We start from the raw sequence: 21,549 nt of genomic DNA on the forward strand, positions 1-21,549 counted from the left end.
TTAGACACCCAACGAACCCCCCGTTCTCGCGGGACCCGGGGGGACGGGGCGGGAATCTACCTGACCCCCACACACACTCCCCTTCGCCCCCGGGTGGCTGTTACCCGCACACGGGACAGCAGCGGGGCCCAGGGGAGCGGAACCCCCAGCGGGATTCACGGTGGGGGCGCCAAGGGGTGTCCGAGGGGAAGGGGGCTGCGCAAGGCCAGATGGGGAACCCGTTGCGTTGCCATGGAAACACCTCCAGCTGGGGGAGTTTGCGCAGAGGTCGAGAGGGGGCCCCTGGGGCATGCGCAGTCGATGACGGGCAACAACTAGCAGAGGCGCCCTCGCGGGGGAGGGGGGGGAATTGACGCATGCGCCTTTTGGGACGCTTGCTCGTTGTGCGCATGCCCAGTGTCGTTTCCGTGCCCGCTGTGCCGGGTTGGGCGCGGGGTGAGTGTTTCCGGGCGGCGCCGGAAGGACGCTGCTGCGGGAGGGTCAGGGCGAGCAGCGCAGAGCCGGCAGCAGCTCAGCCGGGGGATCCGGCCGCGGAACATGGGGCGATAGGCGGGGGCGCCGGTGAGTGCGGGCCCCCCCCGGGGGCGAGTCTGCTCGGGGGGGAGCAGCTGCCCCAGCGGGGTTCAGGGGCTCCCCGTGCTCCCAGGCAGGACCCCAGCGGGGTTCAGGGGCTCCCCGTGCTCCCAGGCAGGACCCCAGCGGGGGGGTCAGGGGCTCCCCGTGCTCCCAGGCAGGACCCCAGCGGGGGGGTCAGGGGCTCCCCTGCCTTGTGCTCCCAGGCGGGCTAAGCCCTAGGAGACTCTGGGGAGCGGTCCCGTTCTCCTGGCATCACCAGATAGGCACCTCCAGCATGGGAAGGGGGGGGTGAATCTCCAGCATCCCCTTGCAGAGCCTAGGCTGCATGAACTGGGAGTGAAACGCTGTGGGAATGACACAAACTTTAAGTCACTGCTGGAGGAGTCTATTCCAGCCCAGCAGGGCGCCCTTCTTCTCTGTCTAGGTGGGTACAGTGCAGTCAAGAGCCAGAGGATGTCAGGGATACCAAATCTTTAATTCATCCTGGGGTAGAGTGACCAGACAGCATGTGTGAAAAATCGGGACTGTCCCTATAAACCCGGGACATCTGGTCACCCTATCCCAGGGTCCTAAATTCAAATGCGAAGAGCAGTCTAACTTTATTTTGTATGGCATCTTCAATCCCAACTCTAGCTCTTAAATGCCTTAGAGGGAGAAATAACAGAAGGAAAAGCTCTAAGGATAAAAAGTTGGTTTCAAATGAGATTTGAAATAGATGGCAGATCCATTTAATTGCCCAATGACTTCCCACAGTTTAAGTGAGAAATCACTTCAGTCATGGTGTACTGGAGTTTATAAAGTGAAAGAGAAACCTCTGAACTCTTACCATATAACTGGAACATCTGTAAGCTCCCATGGAGTATTCAGTTGTTCGTGCAATGAAAAACTACTTCAGACAGTGGGTACAACTATATTTTAGGAGAAACTGAAGTTTCCCTCTGTGTTCGCCCATTTAGAAAATGTATGCATGTTCCTTTTCCATGCATATCATTGGAGATGCTATATTATATTTTTGGTAGCTAAGAGAAAAACTTGAAGTAAAAGGGAAGTATGCTTTTAAAAAAAAAAATCTCTAACGGGGAAAAAATGGCCTACTCTGTCCAAAGTGACACATGTTGAATAAACAAATACTTAGACCATGTTAAATCCTGCAGTGTTTTGTTTAGAAGACTTTGGACCTGGAAATGTGAAGTAAAAACATATTTTTAGAACCCCGCAAATCTGTGGCTATCAGTGGACCATGTTTGCGGATTGGATTCAGATACAAATTTTGTATTCGCACAGGGGTCTACACATTTTCCCTTAGTGAAATTCAGCATTTATATTCTGCCAAATCCACAGATGTTATCTTGGAAAATAGAACTTGTTAGTTGTTGAGGATATATATTGCACACTATCCAGTCATAATTAGTGCGTTATTATTGCACCTAGGAAGCTTGCAGAATTTACTGAGATTTCCCTAAATGTCTGTGAAAACTTAATTATACTGTAGTTGAGCATTCAGAGACTGACATTTTAGAAGTCTGTGAGGACATGAGATGAATTTTTCAACCTTTGTTAATGGAGCATAGCCACAGGGAACCCCACTGTATAAGTTTTTAAAATGAGTTATTGTCTGCTGTGTTACACAAGAAAACAGTATATATTTTTCTAGAGTTGAGAGAGATGATTGTTATTCCTGACTCAAACTCAAGGAAGAACCTGATGGAACCGTGTTAGGGTACAGAATCTATTTCTACAATTCTATTTGTTCATAACAAACCTGAGCAGGGCTGTGGATGCATTGCATTATGTGTTCTCCTGACGTCCAGTGTATTAAACTGGTTCAAAAATGGGCTCTTCATTTCAGAAGCGGTGGAACTGATCTTTTTTTTTAAAGTAAAGATGGGTGGCCTCTGTGTTCATATTTAGGTCTTTTGAACCTGATTGATTATTATATTGATTAATTAATATAAGATCCATGACCATCTATATAATCAGCCAAAGTGCCAGTGTTTGGTGGCTCCTTTTACAGAGTGTGCTGACATATTTTTCTCCACATTAAGGTTTGAATCAAACCCTTAAAGGTGACCTACAAAGGGGAAAACAACTGAATTTGTAACTTTTCTTTAGGTCTGATGAGTATGGGAGGCTGGAATGGGTCCTGTCTGCTTAATTTTTAACACTAGAAATTCTGGTTTTCATTATCCTGGAAGATTCTGTGATAACTTGAGAAATAATGAAATTATGACTTGGCAAGGCTGAAAGCAGAACAGTTGACAGGGAGGAAGGTTTTTAGCCACAGTTAAAAATTTTAATACATAAATCACTCCAGTGCCTAATGAATGCTTAGTAGAAAGGAGATCTCTTAAAGATTCAGCCAATTCTGCCCTTACAATTAATGTATTAAGTACTTGCAATATACCTTTCCTGAGATACCCACCACTTCCAAAGTCCTCTAGCAAAACAAGGGATGACCAGACTTGACAGTCCTGATATTTCTAAATTAAAAAGCAAGCTGTTAAGAAAACTCTTTAAGCTTTTATCCATCATAAAGAAGCCAAAAAAAAAGTAGATCCAAATTTCCTAAAAAATCCTTTGCAGATTACTTTTAATTTCTCTGTACAGATTTCTTTGTTTAATGTCTTTTCTTCCTGGAAATGGGAGCTGGAAGCACTCTAGTGAATGATTCGACAAGTTACCTTGTTGTGTAGACTTTCATCTCCTAGTCTAATGCTGCAGTAGTCATACTTACTCAGTTGCAATACAGATTACTCAGGTGCCAGTGGCATCAGTACAAGCCATGGGGCATAGTCCTGCTGTGGAAGAAAGCTATTGTTGCAAAAATCTGTACTCTAGTGCCCTCTACTCCAGTACCAACTTGCCCTGTACTTAAACTTTTAACCTAAAAACAAAGATTTGATGTGAACATAGACTTCCCTTCACCCTTGAGAATCCTATGAAATACCTTGCCACTTTGGAAGAAAAGATATGCTAGCTTCACAATTACTATTTAAAGTAAGGCTTCATATTAAACGCCCAGAAAAATTACATCTAATCATGTTAGTAAGGTAAAGGCATACCTGTGTTGTGGTGTATATTGTTGTCTGAAGCTTGTTTCCTTTTGATCTTCCTATGATATGGTACGTGACATGCAAAACAACTGGTATCTTTCTGGGAATGAGAAGTATGTAGCACAGTAGGAAGGGAGACTAGGTTAACACTGGGTATTTACTTACAGGAAGCTTTTGGAAAATGGCCTCTCCATTCACTGGGCCCACAGCAGTTGCTGATGTAATTAAAGATCTAGACACTCAGATAGCTGTGAGTAAATTGCTTGAGTTTGCCATGAAGTGGCATGTAGGACTTGAAGTTGAAACCTGTGCATCCACATCTTGTTTGTGTTCTGATGACTTGATTATGCCCAAAGGTTGAAGTTAGAGGTGAGGGTAAAAATTGCTGTGCATTAATATAGTGCTTTTTGCCCAAGGATTTCAAAGTATTTCACATCTTCTGACCACTCTGTGGTAGGTAAAATTTCCTACTTTGTAAACTGAGGCATGGGGCTAAGTGACTGGCCCAAGATCACCCAGCGAGCTAGTGTCAGAAGCAGGAATCGTGGAATCATTTTGTCTGCTTCTTGCACTATGCTCTAGGGGCCTCGCACCAGAAATGCCAACTAAGAGCTTATAGGGCTCTGTATGATTGAAGAACATCCCAAGGCACGAACACAGGGATTTTGCATTATTTTAAAATCTGTTAACATTGGGCTAGAAGTTGCTATCAGAGCTACATGAAGTAACTTGCATTTATGTTTGTTTTTTAAAAAGAAAAATATACATAATATATTTGCAGCGGTGCATGACTTTGAGCATTGGAATGAAACACTAAAATATCAACTGGCTAAGCATTCTTGTGTGATTATTTTTGAGTGATTTTTTTCTGTGTGAATTAATACAAACTAACAAAGAATTTAATGCAGTTATAGGGGAAAATCACATTTTCTACAAAAGGTAGAAAATATTATTTCCCTTCATTTATATATAAATGTCCTTGATCTGTTTTGTTTTTGTTTTTTCCTGGTAGCCTGTTTTCAGCTTGCATCACTCGTGTCACTGTGAGAAGAGACATTTCCAAAGGGTTCTGTTTTGTAGAAAAGTTTGAGGAAAACTGCAGTATAAGAGAATTTGAGACCCTAAAATCTAATTATGGGGAAAAAAATCACTTAAAACAAAAGTCAGAAATACAAAAATTGTCATCACAACCAGTTTTATGTTCAGACACAGAAAATGCATTTGCCTCAATGCACGGGCAATAAGATTTTTCAGAGTTAATATAGTCTGCTATTAAAGTTTTCACTTAAAAGTCACTTCACAGCTTAATATCTGTCCTTTCAAATAGTGAGATGCATTTTCTATGTAATCACCTACTTATTGGTCTGAACTATCAGCAAAATAGTGGCAGAAGCAGGAATCCCATTGACAACTGCATTCATTGGACTGAGATAGTAGAACAGTGAAAGACTTGTAAAAGCATCTGAAATCTCTTACTCTAATAGTTCAAACAATTTAATAAATATTTGTGTGTTAGTACTAATCACTGCAGTTTTCCTTTACCGTTGGTGGTGGTGACTGAAGAACACAAGTTTGGACAGAGCCATGCTATTATGGAGCTGTGGGCCACAGATCTAACTGCAAGGAAGCCAAGTGGGGGGTCTGTAGTAGTGTGCTAGGAAGAGTAGATGTCTCAAGGTTCTACACCTTATTTACTAACCTAGGCTGTCAGTTTGGATTCAGTCGAAAAGTTATCTGGTATTTAGTGGCCTGTGACATGAGTTAGTCTGAGAATCTTATGGCTAATCTGGAAAGAGCAGGCCGTTAGTTAGGCGTATGAAATTAGTCCTGGCCTTTGCTTGACAGTCCACTAAATTCCATGTTGTGCAGCCGAAAGCCTCAACTGAAGTGAGGAATCAAGTAAATCAATGGAAATAGAGGCAAAGGAGGGTTTTCTACTGTCGTGTCACCTTTGGAGACTTGGCTTAATGCTAACAAGGTTTATAGGTGAAATTGAATTCTAGGGCTTACACCAACCTTTCAATATCTGTTCTCATTGCAAAACTGCCCTGCTGTTGGAAATATCTTGGTTTGGGAATAATTACCAGTCGGGCTTGAAATGCATTGTGGGTGTTGTGTGGCAGATGCTAGAACTGTGCCTTTCTGCTCTGTGTTAGGTTCTAACCAGTGCAGCTACATAAGGAGCTTGTACTCAGCTTTCCCCTCTTCCCAACTAAGTAGATGTCTGAAATGTAAAAATTGAGAGTCTCATATGGTGATAGTGCCTAGAGACCCCAGTCATAGACCAGGCCCCGCTGTACATAGACCGAAAAGACAGTCCCTGCCCTGAGGAGTTTTTATAATCTGATTTTTTCCTCTTTAGTGAAATCTTCCCAACTATATCTCAGGAGGTTGTCATTAATCTGCCGGTTAGGAGTAAGTATGGAGACCTCCAAAGAGGCACAGGTGGAGAAGAGGGAAAAGACCTTTTACAGTCTGGAGGATTCAGGCCTGGGTTGAATTTTGGTGTTAGACTGGAAGAGGGAATGCAACGTTCACAGGATATACTCAGGCTGGCTCAGTCAGACTTCACACCCATCATCGGTTTGCCATTCAGTGAAATCTGTGCAACCATAATGCCTTCCCTTAAAGTTTTTTTATTTTTAATGTACAAAATTACTTTCCTTTTCCCACCCACGTCCTTCCTCCTCTCAAAGTGTGTTTAGATATATCGGATTAAGTTGAAAGCCTCCAGGCACTGCCTGTGGGATATGGTCTTAGTACAGACAGTGAGAGAGTGTTTAGGGAGTGAAATCCAATCTCTAAATACACACCTTTACCCCATTGTTAATTTTGGTGTTCCTTTCCTTCTCCAGCTGATTGGTCTGGGTCCTCACAACCACAAAAAGAAGCAGGATCTTGACAAGCTGTATGATTTAAAGACTAAAGCCCAGCAGATTATGAACCAGTTTGGCCCATCTACCTTGATCAATCTGTCCAGTTTCTCCTCGATAAAGCCAGAACCAGCCAACACGCCACCACAGAGCACCATGGCAAACAGTACCACGGTGGCAAAGATGCCAGGGACTCCTAGTGGAGGGGGACGCCTAAGTCCTGAAAGCAACCAGGTAATTTCACTTGAGATCTTGGGCAAGCAGGGAGTTGTTCAGACCCTCCCATAGTTTGATTACTCTCCCTTAAATGACTTGGAAATATTTTACATTAATTAAACTGATCAGTTGAGTACCCACAGTTCACCCAGCACTACACAGAGATTCGGTTTCTCCTTCTGTTGAGCTTACAATCTGAATCAGACACAGGCTGTATAGATCAGCTGCAGGTTGCATCTAGTCTCCTAGTGATGCACATCAGGGAGAGATCAGAAAATCCCATTCAAAGTGTGGCTTGTATGAAAAACAAAATACTGACTACAGTGATAATCTGTCTTCCAATGCTGTAGGTCATCATAACAAGTGTAGGGCAGTGTGCTAGATTCCCCTCCCCAGCCTCCCTGAAATAGGTCAAAACAGTCAAAAGGTCAGTTTAAACCTGGCTTCTGAAGTCAGATTGCTGGCTCCAACCTACTGTGTGTGTAGGTAACCTATACCTGCTTGGGACAATGAGGAAGCAGCACCACAGTCAAACAGCTGCCATTTTAGGCATATAATGCAACACTTGTTTTCAGTTTTTAACACACACACAATGATTGGATGCATTCTGGCAACAGAATGGGACATATTCCAAAAAAGGAAGGTGTCTGATTTCAGTCTTCTCCAACACCGTGCCTTCCTCTGCAGAAATATCCCCCATCCCTTGCAGTCCCATTCTTGTGGCAATGCTGGGGCTGGGGCTGGAATGGAGGCTTTTGCTCCATTTCAGAAGAACCAAGAGAGAAGGTGAGATGGAAAGAAGGTTGTGCTCCCCTGGACGGGGGTGGCTTAACAGCATAATCATATCTGAACTCCCTAATCTTGTGGGAATCACAGATCAGATCCCAGTAGCTTTGACTTAGCCTTTCATTCTGCCCTGGGAAAGAGACTGACTGCTGCACAGTTTGTGTGTAGATTTTCTGGTGCTTTTTAAACTCAGGCTTTGTAGACATTCAACTCCTTGGCACTTCTCAAAAGAGAAGGGGTTTGCCTCAGTGTCATTGAACCAAGTGTATCTAATTTATCTTGTAAGACTTTTGGGACAGGGTGATAACTGTCCCTCTATATCCTGTAACAGTCAGCATGCTGCTGATGGTCAATAACTAATAAAATCCTCCCTCTCTTCCTTGCTGTTGTGCAGCATTCTCTGTGCTGATTGGCCACTGTCCTCCACCCAGCTGTCGTGTATGTATTTTGTTTGAAGTTCTTCTGAATGACAGGCACCATAGAAATGTAAAATATTATCTTTCGCTCACAATATAACCCTGCAGTTACTGAAATTATCCTTGTACTTAGAATCCACCCTTCAAGAGTTCTTATTACACAATTGTTTTCTCTTGTCAGCACACTTTAATCAACAGGATTTTGGTAAGAAAGAGATGGTAGCAAATGTTATCTCACGTGACAGGACGGCCTTCTTCATTATTCCGGTCCGTTGGCCATTGCTTTGTTTGTAGCTGCCAAGTAGGTTTGAGAACGCGTAGTTATTGCCCAGTGTTTATCTGTGCCGTTCCATTTTGTCAGTACTGTGTATAGCCTGGACCTTTGATTACAGTTTGGGGGGCACTTTGAGTGAATTTTTTTTATTATTTTTTGCTGCTGTGCTGTGTATTGCCAGTCAGATTGCTAAAGCAGTGTGGAAAATCATCCCCCTTTTCCCCTCAGGTTTTAACCAAGAAGAAGTTGCAGGACCTGGTGCGAGAGGTGGATCCCAATGAGCAGCTGGATGAGGATGTGGAGGAGGTAGGCTGTGTGTGACAACCTGTACCAGTAAAATGGGACATGCAGAGCCAATCCAGAGCTGTCATAGGCCCTTACCCAATACAGAGAGGATTGGTTCATACTGTTGTGCTTTTACACAAGCTTTGGTCAGCATCAGACATGGTGCCGAAGGTCCATATACATTGCTGGTGCTCAGAGGTATTTATTCTAATTTACCAACCAGTCTCTTGCTGGTGACTCTCTCAGACGTCCTAGGGGATTTTCTATAGGGTGTGGTCAGAGTGTTTTCAGCAAGCAGTGGCCCCTGAGGGCTGAATTTCATAGTGGTCACTACATTGTTTGACTGTAACAGTTATCCAAAAAATAATGTGAAGGGGTTTGAGGTGCTGCTTTCTTCAACCCCCTACTCCCCCACAGATGCTGTTGCAGATCGCTGATGATTTCATTGAGAGCGTGGTGACAGCTGCCTGCCAGCTTGCCCGGCATCGCAAATCAAACACTCTGGAAGTGAAGGACGTCCAGCTGCATCTCGGTAAGAGATTTGTATCTTGTCAGTGAGGAGACAGAACTGAGGGATAGAACTACCTGAAAAGGCATTGTCCGTGCTAGGCCTTGGGATAGGGATCTGGATACACACTACACAACTAGGGCAAACCCTGAATAGGGACATTTGAGGGAAATAGTCTAACTGAAATATGTGGAAGCAGAGACATGGAAGCTTGAGCCTAGGGTGGCTGTCTAGGCGTCCTGCTGGGAATCAGGGACAAGTTAAATATTTCTCTTCCTCCAAACTCTCCTATTCCTATGCATGGTTATGCCATTTTGTACCATTCTGCAACCTGGATTGTAAGATCTCTGGTGTAGGGGCTGTTTATAATAGGTGTATATAGTATCTAGCCCAATAGGACCCTGACTCAAGTCCTAGATGCAAGCACAGTACAAACAATAAATAACCTTTAAATGCCTTTAGTCACTGGAGTCTGGATTCCCCAGCACTCCCATTTCTCATGAAATATCTGCAGACCTGGCACCAAAGGGGTTCACTGAATAGTTCTTACCATATTTCTAACTAGTTCTTATTGTTCTGGTATGTTGAGGGCTTCCCTGTGTTGGGCATTCTGCACAGCTTGCTTAGGCCGTGATCTGTGCTTTCTGTTCCAGAGCGCCAGTGGAACATGTGGATCCCAGGTTTTGGTTCTGAAGAAATCCGGCCATACAAAAAAGCCTGCACTACAGAAGCTCACAAACAGGTGAGGAGCCCCTTGCGAATGCACTAAAAGCCAAATGTAGGGGGGTCAGTACAAGCAGAGTCCTTGTCCAGCTCCCACCACACGTGCCAGGGCTGCTCTTGTTCATCTCCACTCTTGTATTGCGACCAAGAAAGAAGGGAATCCTGGTGAGTGTGTGGAGCTTGGATATTCTTTTAGACTCCCCCTGCAGTGTGTTCCCAGGGCTGCCACGATCTAAGCCAGGGAGATTCCTGGCTGCTGCTAGGTTCTCGCTTCTAACTGGTGGCCACACCCTTCAAGTTGTGGTAGAGACTCAGTTGTTGGGAGACTCCATAGGAGACTCTGCTAGTTTGTCATACTGGCTCCCTGCACAGTGGACCTTGCAGTTAGTGATGACAGTGCTGGAGAGCAATTCTCACCTACCCTCTGACGCTCCAAGGAGGAGCCCAAAACAACCCTTCATCCACAGGCAGTTAAGCGGTCAGGGAGAAGGCACTCAGTTCAGGAGCCAAAACACAACCATGACCATGAGACAATGCTGCATGACTGGTTTTTCATGGTCCTTTCTGCATGGAGCCAACATACATGTGAATAGCCAGAAAGCGCTCTCTCCAGAAGAGTTTAAAAATCCATGTTGACTGGAGGGAATCCCTGTCTGTAAAACCGCAGGAGTCCAGGGATACCATTTGCATACTATGATCAAGAGTGACTAGGACTACAAATCTCGCTGTTTGTTAAACGCTTGCATTAAAATGTATGGCTGATGGCTCTGTCAGCTAATGGCAGCAGCCATGCGTGTATTTAACAGTGACCCAGGTCTTACTGAGCTATTGCAGGACAGCTGCAGAGTCCTTTCCACTGGAAACAAACGGTTACCGCACAACGTGGCAGCAAGTGACTTGTTGCCATTGTATATAGGGGCAGCTGAAAATTGTTTCCTCTCCGACCTTAAATATCTGGCTGGGGTTCCTCTTGGAAGAGCACTTGTGCTTGTCCTGGAATTTCAGCTGTTAGTTACTGGTTAGTACTGCCTTTCTGCCTTGCTCCTAGTTTGGAAGTTGCTGGAGTTTTTTAAGTTAAAGGCCAAAGCCATCAATAAAAATCTCTACACCCGTGAAACACGCCAGCATGGTAATGTGACAGCTCCATTTCTGACACTGGGGATAAAATGCTGTGCTGGTGCGGACGGAGGGCCTTAAAGTGGATTTTGATTCAGTTCACAATGCAAGTAAAATATTTAAAATATGCTAATGACTGAGTGAAATTAGAGTTAAGGTAGAATCACCAAACGGAAATGATGACTCCAGACAGAATTTCTCCCAAAAAGAGAAGCACAGACTCTCTGAAAAACCTTTTTTTCTTTTTTAAACTTTCTGGCTATGGATCTATCCAAGCTAGGATTCCGATAGACTTAAAGAACCATGTTTAAACACAAGTTGGGCTAATTCATGGTAGAACGTTGCCTACAGGCGTGTACAAGCCTGAGAAGGATCCAGGCTGGAACATTTCTCAGCATGGCTTATAGTTTGGCCTCTCCCACAAGTTAGACAAATCAAGTTACAAATGGATTTAGCTAGAGCCCATCTTAACTGTTAAAATGTGGTTCCCAAAGTGTTTAAAGGCCATTGTAGACAGGGCTTGTGTCTGTAGTTCTTGATACATCACCACTGTTCACCAGAGCTTACTTTCAGCATATGGTATTGCATAAGCAACCTGTTGTGGACCCTGTGTTTCTTCAATCTCATTCCTATATAGCCATGTTCCTAGCTTGATTTGGAAATAACCGTGTTCCAGACTCTCAGTTCCCTGTATTTTCCCTTTATCGTTTCAGAGGATGGCACTGATCCGCAAAACAACCAAGAAATAACCCCTAGGAATAGCAGGGAGACAACTGTGTGTTTTGGGATATCTGCCTCTAAGCTGAAGCCTCCATGACATCATCCATGGGATATTTTTTTTAATGCTTTACAGAGAAGCATATATTTTTTATTAACAGTGCAGCAATATCTATGACTTTATGAGGAGATCGGCCAAAAACCATTATATGCCCCCCTTCCTCAGCCCCCCGTCAGAGCGCATTGTATCTTGAAACAAAGACTTTATTTGTGACTTTTAAGTGGTTTATTGTATAAGTGATTGATTGTTCAAGGAACAGAGCATTTTGGTCTTGTTTGGAACAGTGTTAGAAGCATCTGTAGAGGTTTTCGTTTTTCCTCCTTCCTTCCTGCCAGTTCAAGTACTTTGTAATGTTGGTGTTTATATAAATACTTGCATTTGTTTTACATTAATAAAGAAATTATTAATCTAAAGATGGGCATAGTCTCGTGCTTCTGCATTTGATGTCCTTTGAACACCCCTGCAGCAAGCAGCCCCTCTCTCCTACTGCCTATAGTTTTAAAATTTAAACTATAGGCAGTAGGAGAGAGGGGCTGCTTGCTGCAGGGGTGTTCAAAGGACATGCCAGGTTTAGGTTCAAAATGGAGGGGATTGCTCTTGCACTGGTAAGGGACAACACCAGCCATTTTGCCTCTAAGCCAGTTGAAATCCGGCCGAGGTGAGTAGTGACCACAGGTCCTACCATCTTTTGGCTGTTTGGCCTATTTGAAATAAACTAATGGTATCTGTCCAGTTCCTAGTCTACAAAGGTTCACATTAAGACTGACTGGAGCCCTGGCCGACAGCTGCAGCAAAGAGGTCAAAAATTTGGTGAGTCATGGAGACCGGACTTCTTTCTGGCTCCCTGCGGATCAGGGATGGTGGGATGGAAGCATGTGCTATGCCATGGCCAAATGGAAGTCTTCAGTCTCCAGGGCTGTCAGCTTAGCAAATTTCACCAGCACAGAACTCACTTTAAAACTGTTTAGAAAAGAAATTGAAGCTTAGGCCACAAATTGGACCCTAGTAACTCTGCTAATCAGGTGGGAAAGGTTCTTCAAATTGCAAACAGGAAAGGGGAGAGGTGTTCCTAAATCTGTACCTCTTGAGTTTTGGGTCGACAGGGATGAAATTGAAAGCTGCCCCCAAAGGCTTTGAAATATATACATGGTCCTAAAATGAGCTTTCCAAACTAAAGGCCGCACCGCAGATAAAATCCAGACTTCTTATCTGGCTGGCCCACTTGTTACCTGGGGTTCTTTGAACCCAAAGCTCTTGGTAACTTTTACTCTGTGAGAAGTGGTGTCAGGAAATAAATCAGCGGAGACACAGCCGTTTGACCGATAGATGGCTGGCACAAACAGGACAACACGAGTGCTTTCACTTAAAGCTAAACTTCACTTAGTCTCAAGCACTTACCCACATCCTCATCAGGTTAGTAAAACACCCCCAACCCTCAATAACTACCGAAGCTGAGTCTGGCTTTCGAGTGGCACCATGACAGGCTTCCACTGGCCAAACTTTGGTCTGCCGGTGGGGACCCCAAGGTGCCTCCAGAGGAAGTGTTCCTGAAGAGCACCTTCTGAGAAGTCCAGCTACCTCAAACCTGTTCCCTTTATTTATACATCAATAATACAATGGCATATCCCGTAAAGAGGGGATTTTGCAAGAATCCTGCTGAGATTGGTTAACTTCATAAGTTCAGTGCTAATGCCTGAACAATTCCTGACAGCATAGGCAATGTCCAGAGTGTCCTAAATTGCCATTCTGATATCTGACAGGGTCCTTCCAAAATGGGGATTCGCACTCGTAAGTGTGAATGTCGTCCATTCTTTGCGCCCAGCTAATACTCAATCTTTCCACCGAGACTGCCATTGTAGGGGCCAGTTGTAGAGATGGTTCTTTATGATGTGGTTTAAAACAGTGGATCCCAAGATTCATTGGTTCACGTGCCACTTTCTTAAAAAATGGTTGTGAGGTGAATGGATGGAACATCAAGTCTGGGTACCACAGTCTGGTCTGGAAACTGGTTGGAGACCTGCCCAATTCATTGCTCATAGTGGTCACCTAAAAAGCCAACAGATCCTAGTTTTAAAAAAAAAATGCCATCAGCACGGTCTAGATTCTAACAGTAACCTGGAGGTGAAAGTTACCCTGTTCTGCCTTGAAGGCATTTCAGTATCCAGCGTAGTCACAAGAACACAGCCTGTGGAAATAGCCAGTCCTGTTGACCTAGAACCAGATTGCTAAATCTAAGTGTTAGGCCTGATAGGGAAGCTGCTTTGCCCAAATAGTGACTGTTTTCATATTAGAAACTTCCAGCCTTGCTCCTAGGCCATGTCCTTTCAAGCAAAGGGGAAGTCCAGTGACATAAGAGGGACGTGGTGGCAGGACAACCTGCAGCAAAACACCACTTACTATTAACTTGCGGGTTTTAACATGAGGAGCCACATTGATGAGAATGGGAGAAGGTGGGGGTGCTTCATAGGCTGTTGCTGGGTGGCTCTGCAGACTCCGAGCTGAACATCAGGGCTGGGAAGTGCTTCACAACCAGGATGGCTGGAAGAATGTTTAGTCTGTAGAAAATGCAGCGTCCATGGAGATTCTAAATCCTCCGAATCTGCAGGTACCTCCTGAATCTAGTGTCGCTGTTTATGCCACTTGGGGGACACTTGCCATTTTCATTGGCATGTTTATTGTTCTAATCGTTTAATGCTAAAGGCAACCAGAAATACAAATAAAATGTATTTAACTTAGCATCCAAGTGTAAATTCCAGTCTTTTCCAGTGCCTAGACCACTGGATTACTATTTGGAATCTCCTCCAAGCACAGGGGGTGCTGTGTAATCCCGCAGCCTTTGGACATGAGTGGATGGAAACATTACCTGTTCCAATTCCGTTTGTTGCCTTCGATGGGAGAGGTTAACGGGAACTACTAGCCTGTTAGAAGAGGCTATTGTGACTGTCCTTGCATATAGTACTGCCCGGCAGCCAAGTCTCATACGGGAAGGTGGGTGATGATAGCCCACTCTGGCTTCTTAGTCTACAATGTCTGGCTAGCACGAGCACTTCTTCTGCTTCTCTTGTTTTCCCAGGTTCTGTACTTTGGGCTCCTCTGTGGGTGGCAGTCTGCTTTTCACCCCATCCCAATCCTTGTTTGGGCTCAGCATCCCACCCTTCACAGCTTCATAGATCTCCAAGGTCAGCAGCTGGAAGGCATCATCCACGTTGCTGTTGCTTTTAGCGGATGTCTCTATGTACTTTGCCCCCAGCGAAGAAGCAAGCTTCTCGGCCTCCTTTCGCTCAACCTGGCGCTGTGGCACCAGGTCACTCTTGTGCCCAATCAGCACAAAGACCACGTGAAAAGGTTTCACTGTCTCTGTCATCTCCCGATGCCACTCCTTGATGCTCTCAAAGGATGCTTGGTTGGTCAGGTCAAACATCAGCACTGCCCCTGCGGAGTTGCGGTAGTAAGAGCGAGTCACTGACCTAAGATACGAGGAGGGAACGGCATGAGACTCTGCATTCTCTTATTGCTTTCCTAAGATCTTTATGGCACAGAGGCTGCACAGGCTGCCTGTGGAACTGCTTGGAAAATGTTTTTCTGCCGAAAATTTCAGCTTTTTGGTGGAATATCGAAAACCAAAACTTCAATTCAGAATGGCACTCTACTGCCTCATGGGAGTTGTCGTTCAGGTGCCTTATTCTGACTAGACTACATCTCCCATGATGCACCATTTTTCTCTGTCATAGTGAGAAGTGATGCGTCCCATAAGACTCCCTGGTCATGGTGCATCCTGGGAGAGGTAGTCTGTATAGAGAGCCCAGAGAGGAGAATGGAAATTTTGTGAGATGGCTGGGTGCCATTTTGAATGAAAATTGAGTTTGGGACAATCATTTTTTTTTTTTTTGACTAAATGTTCTGAGGAAAGCTACTTCTCATGTCAAAACAAACAAACATAAAAAAACCCCAAACAAAACCCTGCCTTCCATGGAAAACTTTTTTTGTTTTTTTGTCAAAATGGTTTTGATGGAATTTTAACTAGCTTTAATGCCTAAATATATCATGTGTCTGTGGTACATGTTCAACCAGATTCACATCATAGGTGTGACTCAGCTGAGCAAGTTGCTTGGTTGGTGATCCTATCAGTTTATGCTCCCATATCAGTACATGTTAGGAAAATCCAGGCAGCTATCCCATTGGACTTTGGCAGGGGGCAGAATGTCCTGAGGACTCCCTGCCCAGTAGCACGTAGAGCAATGGATATTGGGATGCCCTGTCCGCCTGAGAGCTGGCTGAGCTGGTTACTCCAAGCCAGTCTCCTGCAGTCACTGTGCTAGCTTATGCTGCTGGTGACAGAGAATTAACCATGTGGGGTGTGAACAAAGCATGTTTACAACCAGTCTGGGTTCGAACTAGAACAGGTCTTTGGGAAACTCTCCCGCTGTTGCCCAGCCATCTGTCCGACCTCACCTGCCGTGGCAACAGCGCAGGCATTTTCACTTTTGTGTTGTGTCTGCCTGCTCCGAACACAGAGGTATTAAACAGCTGAGCCCCATCTGTGGTAATGCTCCCACTCTTGGGAAATTCCTGGAAACCTGCTGCCCATGTCACTAACTGGTTACAAACTGGCCAAACCTGGAGCGTAAATGAGACTTCCGAAGCCCTTTTTCTCCCATGTCTTGGGGCTGGCCCAGGTGCTTCAGGTGTGCCCAGCCAGTTCCTTTCAACGGGCGTGTGGCTGGTTAATAATTAGCCCTGTTAGCTTAGGAAGCAGAAAACTCTGTACCTGATCACCTGGGGTGCCAGACTAAAGGGGCTTGGTTCTGGACTGGATAGCTGGTCTCAGTCCAGTCCCTAGGGACATGGGTCTCCTTTAACTTACTCTGGTGTAAATCAGAAGGATCAGTGGAGTTACACTGATGTCAAGCCAGAGCAAGGAGAATCAGGCTTTGGTGCCTGTATTCCCCCTGGCCTGGCAGTCTCAGCCACAGAACTGGAACTCCCCTCTCACCCGGGAGGTGGTTGCTAACCCCTTGCCTGCCTGCCTTCCTCCCTCAGAACCTGGGGTGCATCCTGCTCGCATTGAAGCCAATGGAGGGGGGAAGGGAAGGGCTCAAATAGTAACATTCATACCCCACTCCAGCATGGATCTCACAGGTCCTGCCCTTGGGCATGGGAGGCTGAGTATGTCCCCACAGTGGTGTTAGCTGGGAAGTTCTTCGCACCCAGTGTGTGACTCCCCCTGACAGTGCCCCAGCCCGGGCGCGAAGCCCCATTGTATAGCAGTGGTTCTCAGTTCTATTCCTCTGATAATAATTAAGGGCTGGATCTCCGCTCCCTCCCACTCTGCACCTCTCTTCTGGGCAATGAGTCTCCCCTGCCATACCCTAGCAAGGCGATGACACGTCCACCAAGAACTGGGGAGGAAGGGAGTCCCTAAAGTGAGGCCTTTAAACTCCCCCAATGCTCTAGAGAGCCCCACGCAGCAGTACTTGAGCACAGCTGCAGGCATTTTATATGAAGTTGGATCCAGCCCAGGGGAAATGAGCTTGGGGGTGGAGCTTTCTGTCCCATTCCCAGGGGTTAGGATGCCCCATGGACTAAACCGCTGTCCTGCACGGCACCAGCTGTCCCCTTTGCTGCCTGTCTCAGCAGAGAGGCCATGGAGCGTCGGAGAGACTGTCTAGGATCCCTCCAAGTCGTACTAGAACAGTGGTCCCCAAACTTTTCAGGGTTGTGCCCCCTCTTACCGCTGTCAGTGTGTCCCCCCGCAGGAACCGGGCTGGGAACAGGGCTGCGGCTCCCCGGGTGGGGTGGGGTGGGGATGGACATGGACAGGGATAAGGAGGCCGAGGCTGGGAGCATGGCTGGGGCTGGGGCTGGGGCTGGGGCTGGGGCAGGGCTGCCCAGAGTGGGGGGGGGAAAGTGGGGCAATTTTCCCGGGCCGCGCAGGGGCCCTGCGAGTCCTGGCTGAGAATCCCTTTCCATTCACCTGGTGGCGGTCCAGGTCTTCGGCGGCAGGGGGCTCTTCAGTTGGTCCCCTGAAGATGTGGGGCGAGTGAAAGACCCGAAGACAACGACTTAGAGCGCTGCCTGCTTTGCCCCAGGCCCCCTGAATCCTCTGGGCGGCCCTGGGCTGGGGCCAGGAATGGAGTTGCGGTCAGGGGCTGAGGCTGGGGGTAGGACCTGGGCAGAGCGGGGGCTGAGTGGTGCTCCCTCCCTGCCCCCATGAGGAGCTAGCCCGGGCCCTACTGCAACCCCCTGAATGTTCCTCCGCACCCCCCCAATTTGGGGACCACTGGGCTAGAGACACAACAGCAAGGGGCAGCATGGGAGAAGTTAACCAAGCCATGGCCCATGATTTTCCCCCTCCAAGGCCTTTGGTCTCCAGGCCTATTAACCAAGCCCCTTTCCTCAGCATTGTTGATGCAAGAAAACAGCCTGCACTAGAGCCTGGAGTTTCCTGCACCTGTATTAATCCCCATTGCAGCTTTCAAGCTCCCTTCATCGGCCCTGGCTCTGTCCTGTCCACACGCTTACACGTAAGTCTAATCCTCCCCTGGCAAACCCACCTGAATCGCTCCTGTCCAGCTGTGTCCCAGAACTGCAGCTTGATTCGGAGCCCGGGCTCCAGCTCCACAAACTGGACGTAGAAATCCACCCCCACCGTCTGGTTGATGGAGTCGAGGAAGGCGCCCTCGGTGTAACACTTCAGCAGGGACGACTTCCCCACCGTCGAATCCCCCAGCATGATAATGCGGAACTGGTAGTGCCAGAGTGAATCCATCCGGAGTATCCCAGTGGGACAAGGCAACCTGTGAGCCGCAAGAAGCCTGGAGCTGAGCGTCTGCAGACCGGAGAGTGAACTACAGCATTGCCAGTTGGGACTTGCTGGAAGTGGAGCGAGATGGTTCCAGCTGAGAGCTGCTCTAGCTCATGTCCAGGCAGGCAGCTGCCACCCCTCCCGCTGAGTGTGCAGTGTTTATAGAAGGAGAAGGCAGAGAGAATGTATTGCTCCTACATTTGGCCATCAGGACTATCTCTCCGCTCAATAACACTGGGTCCTGTGTGTCAGAGGAAAGGAATGAGCAAAACAGATGCAAAACAGTGATGAGGAAGCATCTCCTTGGCATTAGGTTAGATTAAGAAGATAAGATTATGTGTAGGGGCCTTGTAACTAGTCAGGTCTGGGCATCAGGTGACTTTGGGTTCTGCTCCAGGCCCTGCCACTTTCTGTCTCTGGGCGAGTTCACTGCACCTTGGTTTTCCCTCCTGTGAAATACAGATGATGGTACTGACCTCACGGGGCAGTGGGAGGCTCAGAGCTTGTCTACCATCCTGGGGAACTATTCCAGAAGAGCCGTTCCTGATTAACGCTATGTGTGGACACAGCTGCCCAGAGAGGGGTGCAAAAGGGGCAGTTCGTCCCAGATCTCCCATCTAAGAGGGCCTCCAAACCCATGGAGTATGAATGGACAGCACTGTGACTGGGTGCAATGGCGTGTGAGTGCCACTTCAGCTTGGCCCAGCCACTGGGATGCTGAGTAACGCTGTGCCCCAGGTCCTACACCACTCTCTCAAATTTGGCCCAGCCATGGTGAAGTGGTGGCTGGGCCAAACCTGGGCAGTGCTGTGGTCCTGTGTCTCAGGTCACAACACCCAGAACAGGGAGCTGGGCCTGGCCCCATGGGACAGGCACTGTCTCTGTGAAGTGAGTGCAGGGTGGATTCGCTGGCTAATCACCACCACCTTGGCCTCCTGGGGAAGGGTGGGAAAGCTCTGTGTCAGATATTGCCCTGGGCCCCCCTAAAACCTACACATGTCCCTGTGTGTAGACACACTTATTCCAGAATAACAGTGTCCACACACAGGATTAATCAGGAATAGTTAATCTGGCTTAAATCCACACCTTACTTCATTCCAGATTATAGACAAACCCTGAGTCCAAATTTAAAGGTTTTGAGCTCTTTGGCTGGAAGGCCCTAGAGATGGACTACAATTTAGTATGCTATTATAAAGAAGATTTAAAAGACTTTTACATTCACTTAATAGGATTCACTTTTAAAGGCAGTTCCTTCCCCGCCCAGCTGCAGCCAAGCTGGGCATGAGCCGAGCCTCTGGGATAAGCAGAGATCTGTTGTCAGAGCCACTGGTTTCCCTTGGGAGAATGTTTAAGCAACAAGACACGACAGGGCATGTATTGTGTTGTGTTGTGTTCATTCATGCCTTGTGCACTCTGACGCCAAAGACCAAGCGTTGATATTGCAACTGGGCGTGAAGTAATGCAAGACATGCTTGATGCCTGGGTGGCTGATTGGGCCTGCATAATACTTGTATTTGAATCAATACAATCAGCTCCCAGCGTCACTTGACTCTGAGCCCGGGTTCACCCAAAGATTTCAAAACGTCAGTCCAGGCTGCAGTGACAGACTCTTCCTTACTGCCTCACTGGTGTCAAGCAGACCTAACCCACACCTACACCATGTGGTGGCGCTATTCCCTCTCCTGCCAGTGGTGTCTGGCCCACACATGTACAGGTTGATGCCTCTCTTATAAGTTTAACAGAACAGAGCCTTTTAGCTCAGGCAGTAGCAGCTCATGAGTTAAGATGCAGCGTCCATAGGTTCAATTCCTGCAGCTGCCAATCCACCAAGGAGCAAGATGTTCTACAAACCGAATCAAAAATGGTCTGTTGGTTAAACTCCCCTGTTACATCACCTCCTGCTGTGGCAGCTGACAGGGTGAGGAGGAAGCACCATTTGTCCCCATGTGGCTCCACAGAAGTTCCACCCCAAAGGGGGTGGGATTTGGGAAAGGGACCCTCTGAGGCTCGTGATGAGAGCACTGTGAGAATTTGAAGAGACTAGATTAGGTAAATCCTGCCCAGTTTGGCCTGGTGTACACAGGGGGGTGGGGGTTGATGTAAGAAACGCAACTTCAGCTACGGGAATAACATCGCTGAAGTCGACATATCTTATTCTGCCTTACCTCCCGTCCTCCCGGCGCGGGATCAACGGCCACGGCTCCCCCTGTCGACTCCGCTACCGCCGCTCGCCCTGGTGGAGTTCCAGAGTCAACGGGAGCGCGTTCGGGGATCAAGAACGAGACATGATATATCGATTCCTGATAAATCGATCGCTACCCGCCAATCCAGCGGGTAGTCTGGACGTACCCTTTGATTCTAGAGCAGGGATCGCAACCTTTCAGAAATGCTGTCCCTACTCCTCATTTGTTCACTCTAATTTAAGGTTTCGTGTGCCGATAATATATTTTAATGTTTTTTAGATGCTCTCTCTCTACAAGTCTATATATTATATAACTAAACTAGTGTTGTATTGTAAAATAAATAAGGTTTTCAAAATATTTAAGAAGCTTCATTTAAAATTAAATTAAAATGTTGGTCTTATGCCGCCGGCCCGCTGCTGGTCTGGGGTTCTGTTCACCTAGGCCGGCAGTGGGCTGAGTGGGGCCTGCAGCCGGGACCCCAGCTGGGAAGGGTCTGGCAGCCAGAATCCCAGACCAGCAGCGGGCTGAGCAGCTCAGCCCACTGCCGCCCAGGGGTTCTATCCACCAGCTCCTGCCAGCTGGCATCCCGGCTGCCGGACCCGCTCAGCCCGCTGTCGGTCTGGGGTCCTGGCCCTGCCCACATGCAGTGGGTACCTACCTTCTCCCTGGTTCTGGCCCATTCTCTTCCTCTCTCTGCACTGAGCTGAGGGTGGGAGTGGACCGAGCACAGGGCTGGGGGTGAAGGGTCCAGCCAGGAGCTAGAATGGGGGAGGGGGCTCAGGGTTAGGGCAGGAGGTTTGGGTGTGGGGGCACTTACCTAGTCAGCTCCCATTTGGTGTGAGAGGTGCAGGTGGGAACGTGAGTGGGGGTGCAGGAGCTCCCGTTTGGTGCTCAGGGTGGGGGTGAGGATGTGCAGGGTGCATGGGATGTGTGGGGGGCTGAGGATGTGGGGGGTGC

General features: G+C 47.2%; 2 protein-coding genes across 5 annotated transcripts; one reads left to right on the top strand and one right to left on the bottom strand.

Moving 5' to 3' along the window:
- Nucleotides 1-432: 432 nt before the first annotated feature.
- On the top strand, nucleotides 433-12,017 carry TAF12 (TATA-box binding protein associated factor 12). Of its 4 annotated transcripts, none has more exons than XM_032802840.2 (7): nucleotides 433-561; nucleotides 3,797-3,879; nucleotides 6,485-6,736; nucleotides 8,423-8,500; nucleotides 8,897-9,011; nucleotides 9,641-9,729; nucleotides 11,540-12,017. In XM_032802840.2, exons 2-7 carry the CDS (start codon nucleotides 3,811-3,813, stop codon nucleotides 11,573-11,575), a joined length of 639 nt encoding a protein of 212 aa, XP_032658731.1. In that variant the 5' UTR covers nucleotides 433-561; nucleotides 3,797-3,810; the 3' UTR covers nucleotides 11,576-12,017. The 4 variants fall into 4 exon arrangements, with proteins under 4 accessions (XP_032658731.1, XP_032658733.1, XP_032658734.1 ...); XM_032802842.2 differs by lacking the exon at nucleotides 3,797-3,879 and adding an exon at nucleotides 3,184-3,573 and having other exon boundaries at nucleotides 435-561; XM_032802843.2 differs by lacking the exon at nucleotides 3,797-3,879 and having other exon boundaries at nucleotides 435-561.
- A 2,621-nt stretch (nucleotides 12,018-14,638) lies between these two features.
- Nucleotides 14,639-18,373, bottom strand: LOC116837995 (ras-related protein Rab-39B-like). Its single transcript, XM_032802948.2, has 2 exons — nucleotides 18,159-18,373; nucleotides 14,639-15,071 (listed from the first exon to the last, which is right to left on the bottom strand). The coding sequence occupies exons 1-2, from the start codon at nucleotides 18,371-18,373 to the stop codon at nucleotides 14,639-14,641; spliced, it is 648 nt and encodes a 215-aa protein (XP_032658839.1).
- Between the last annotated feature and the right edge of the window lie 3,176 nt (nucleotides 18,374-21,549).

The sequence above is a fragment of the Chelonoidis abingdonii genome, chromosome 25 (genome assembly GCF_003597395.2).
Source record: "Chelonoidis abingdonii isolate Lonesome George chromosome 25, CheloAbing_2.0, whole genome shotgun sequence".
NCBI lineage: Eukaryota > Metazoa > Chordata > Testudines > Testudinidae > Chelonoidis > Chelonoidis abingdonii.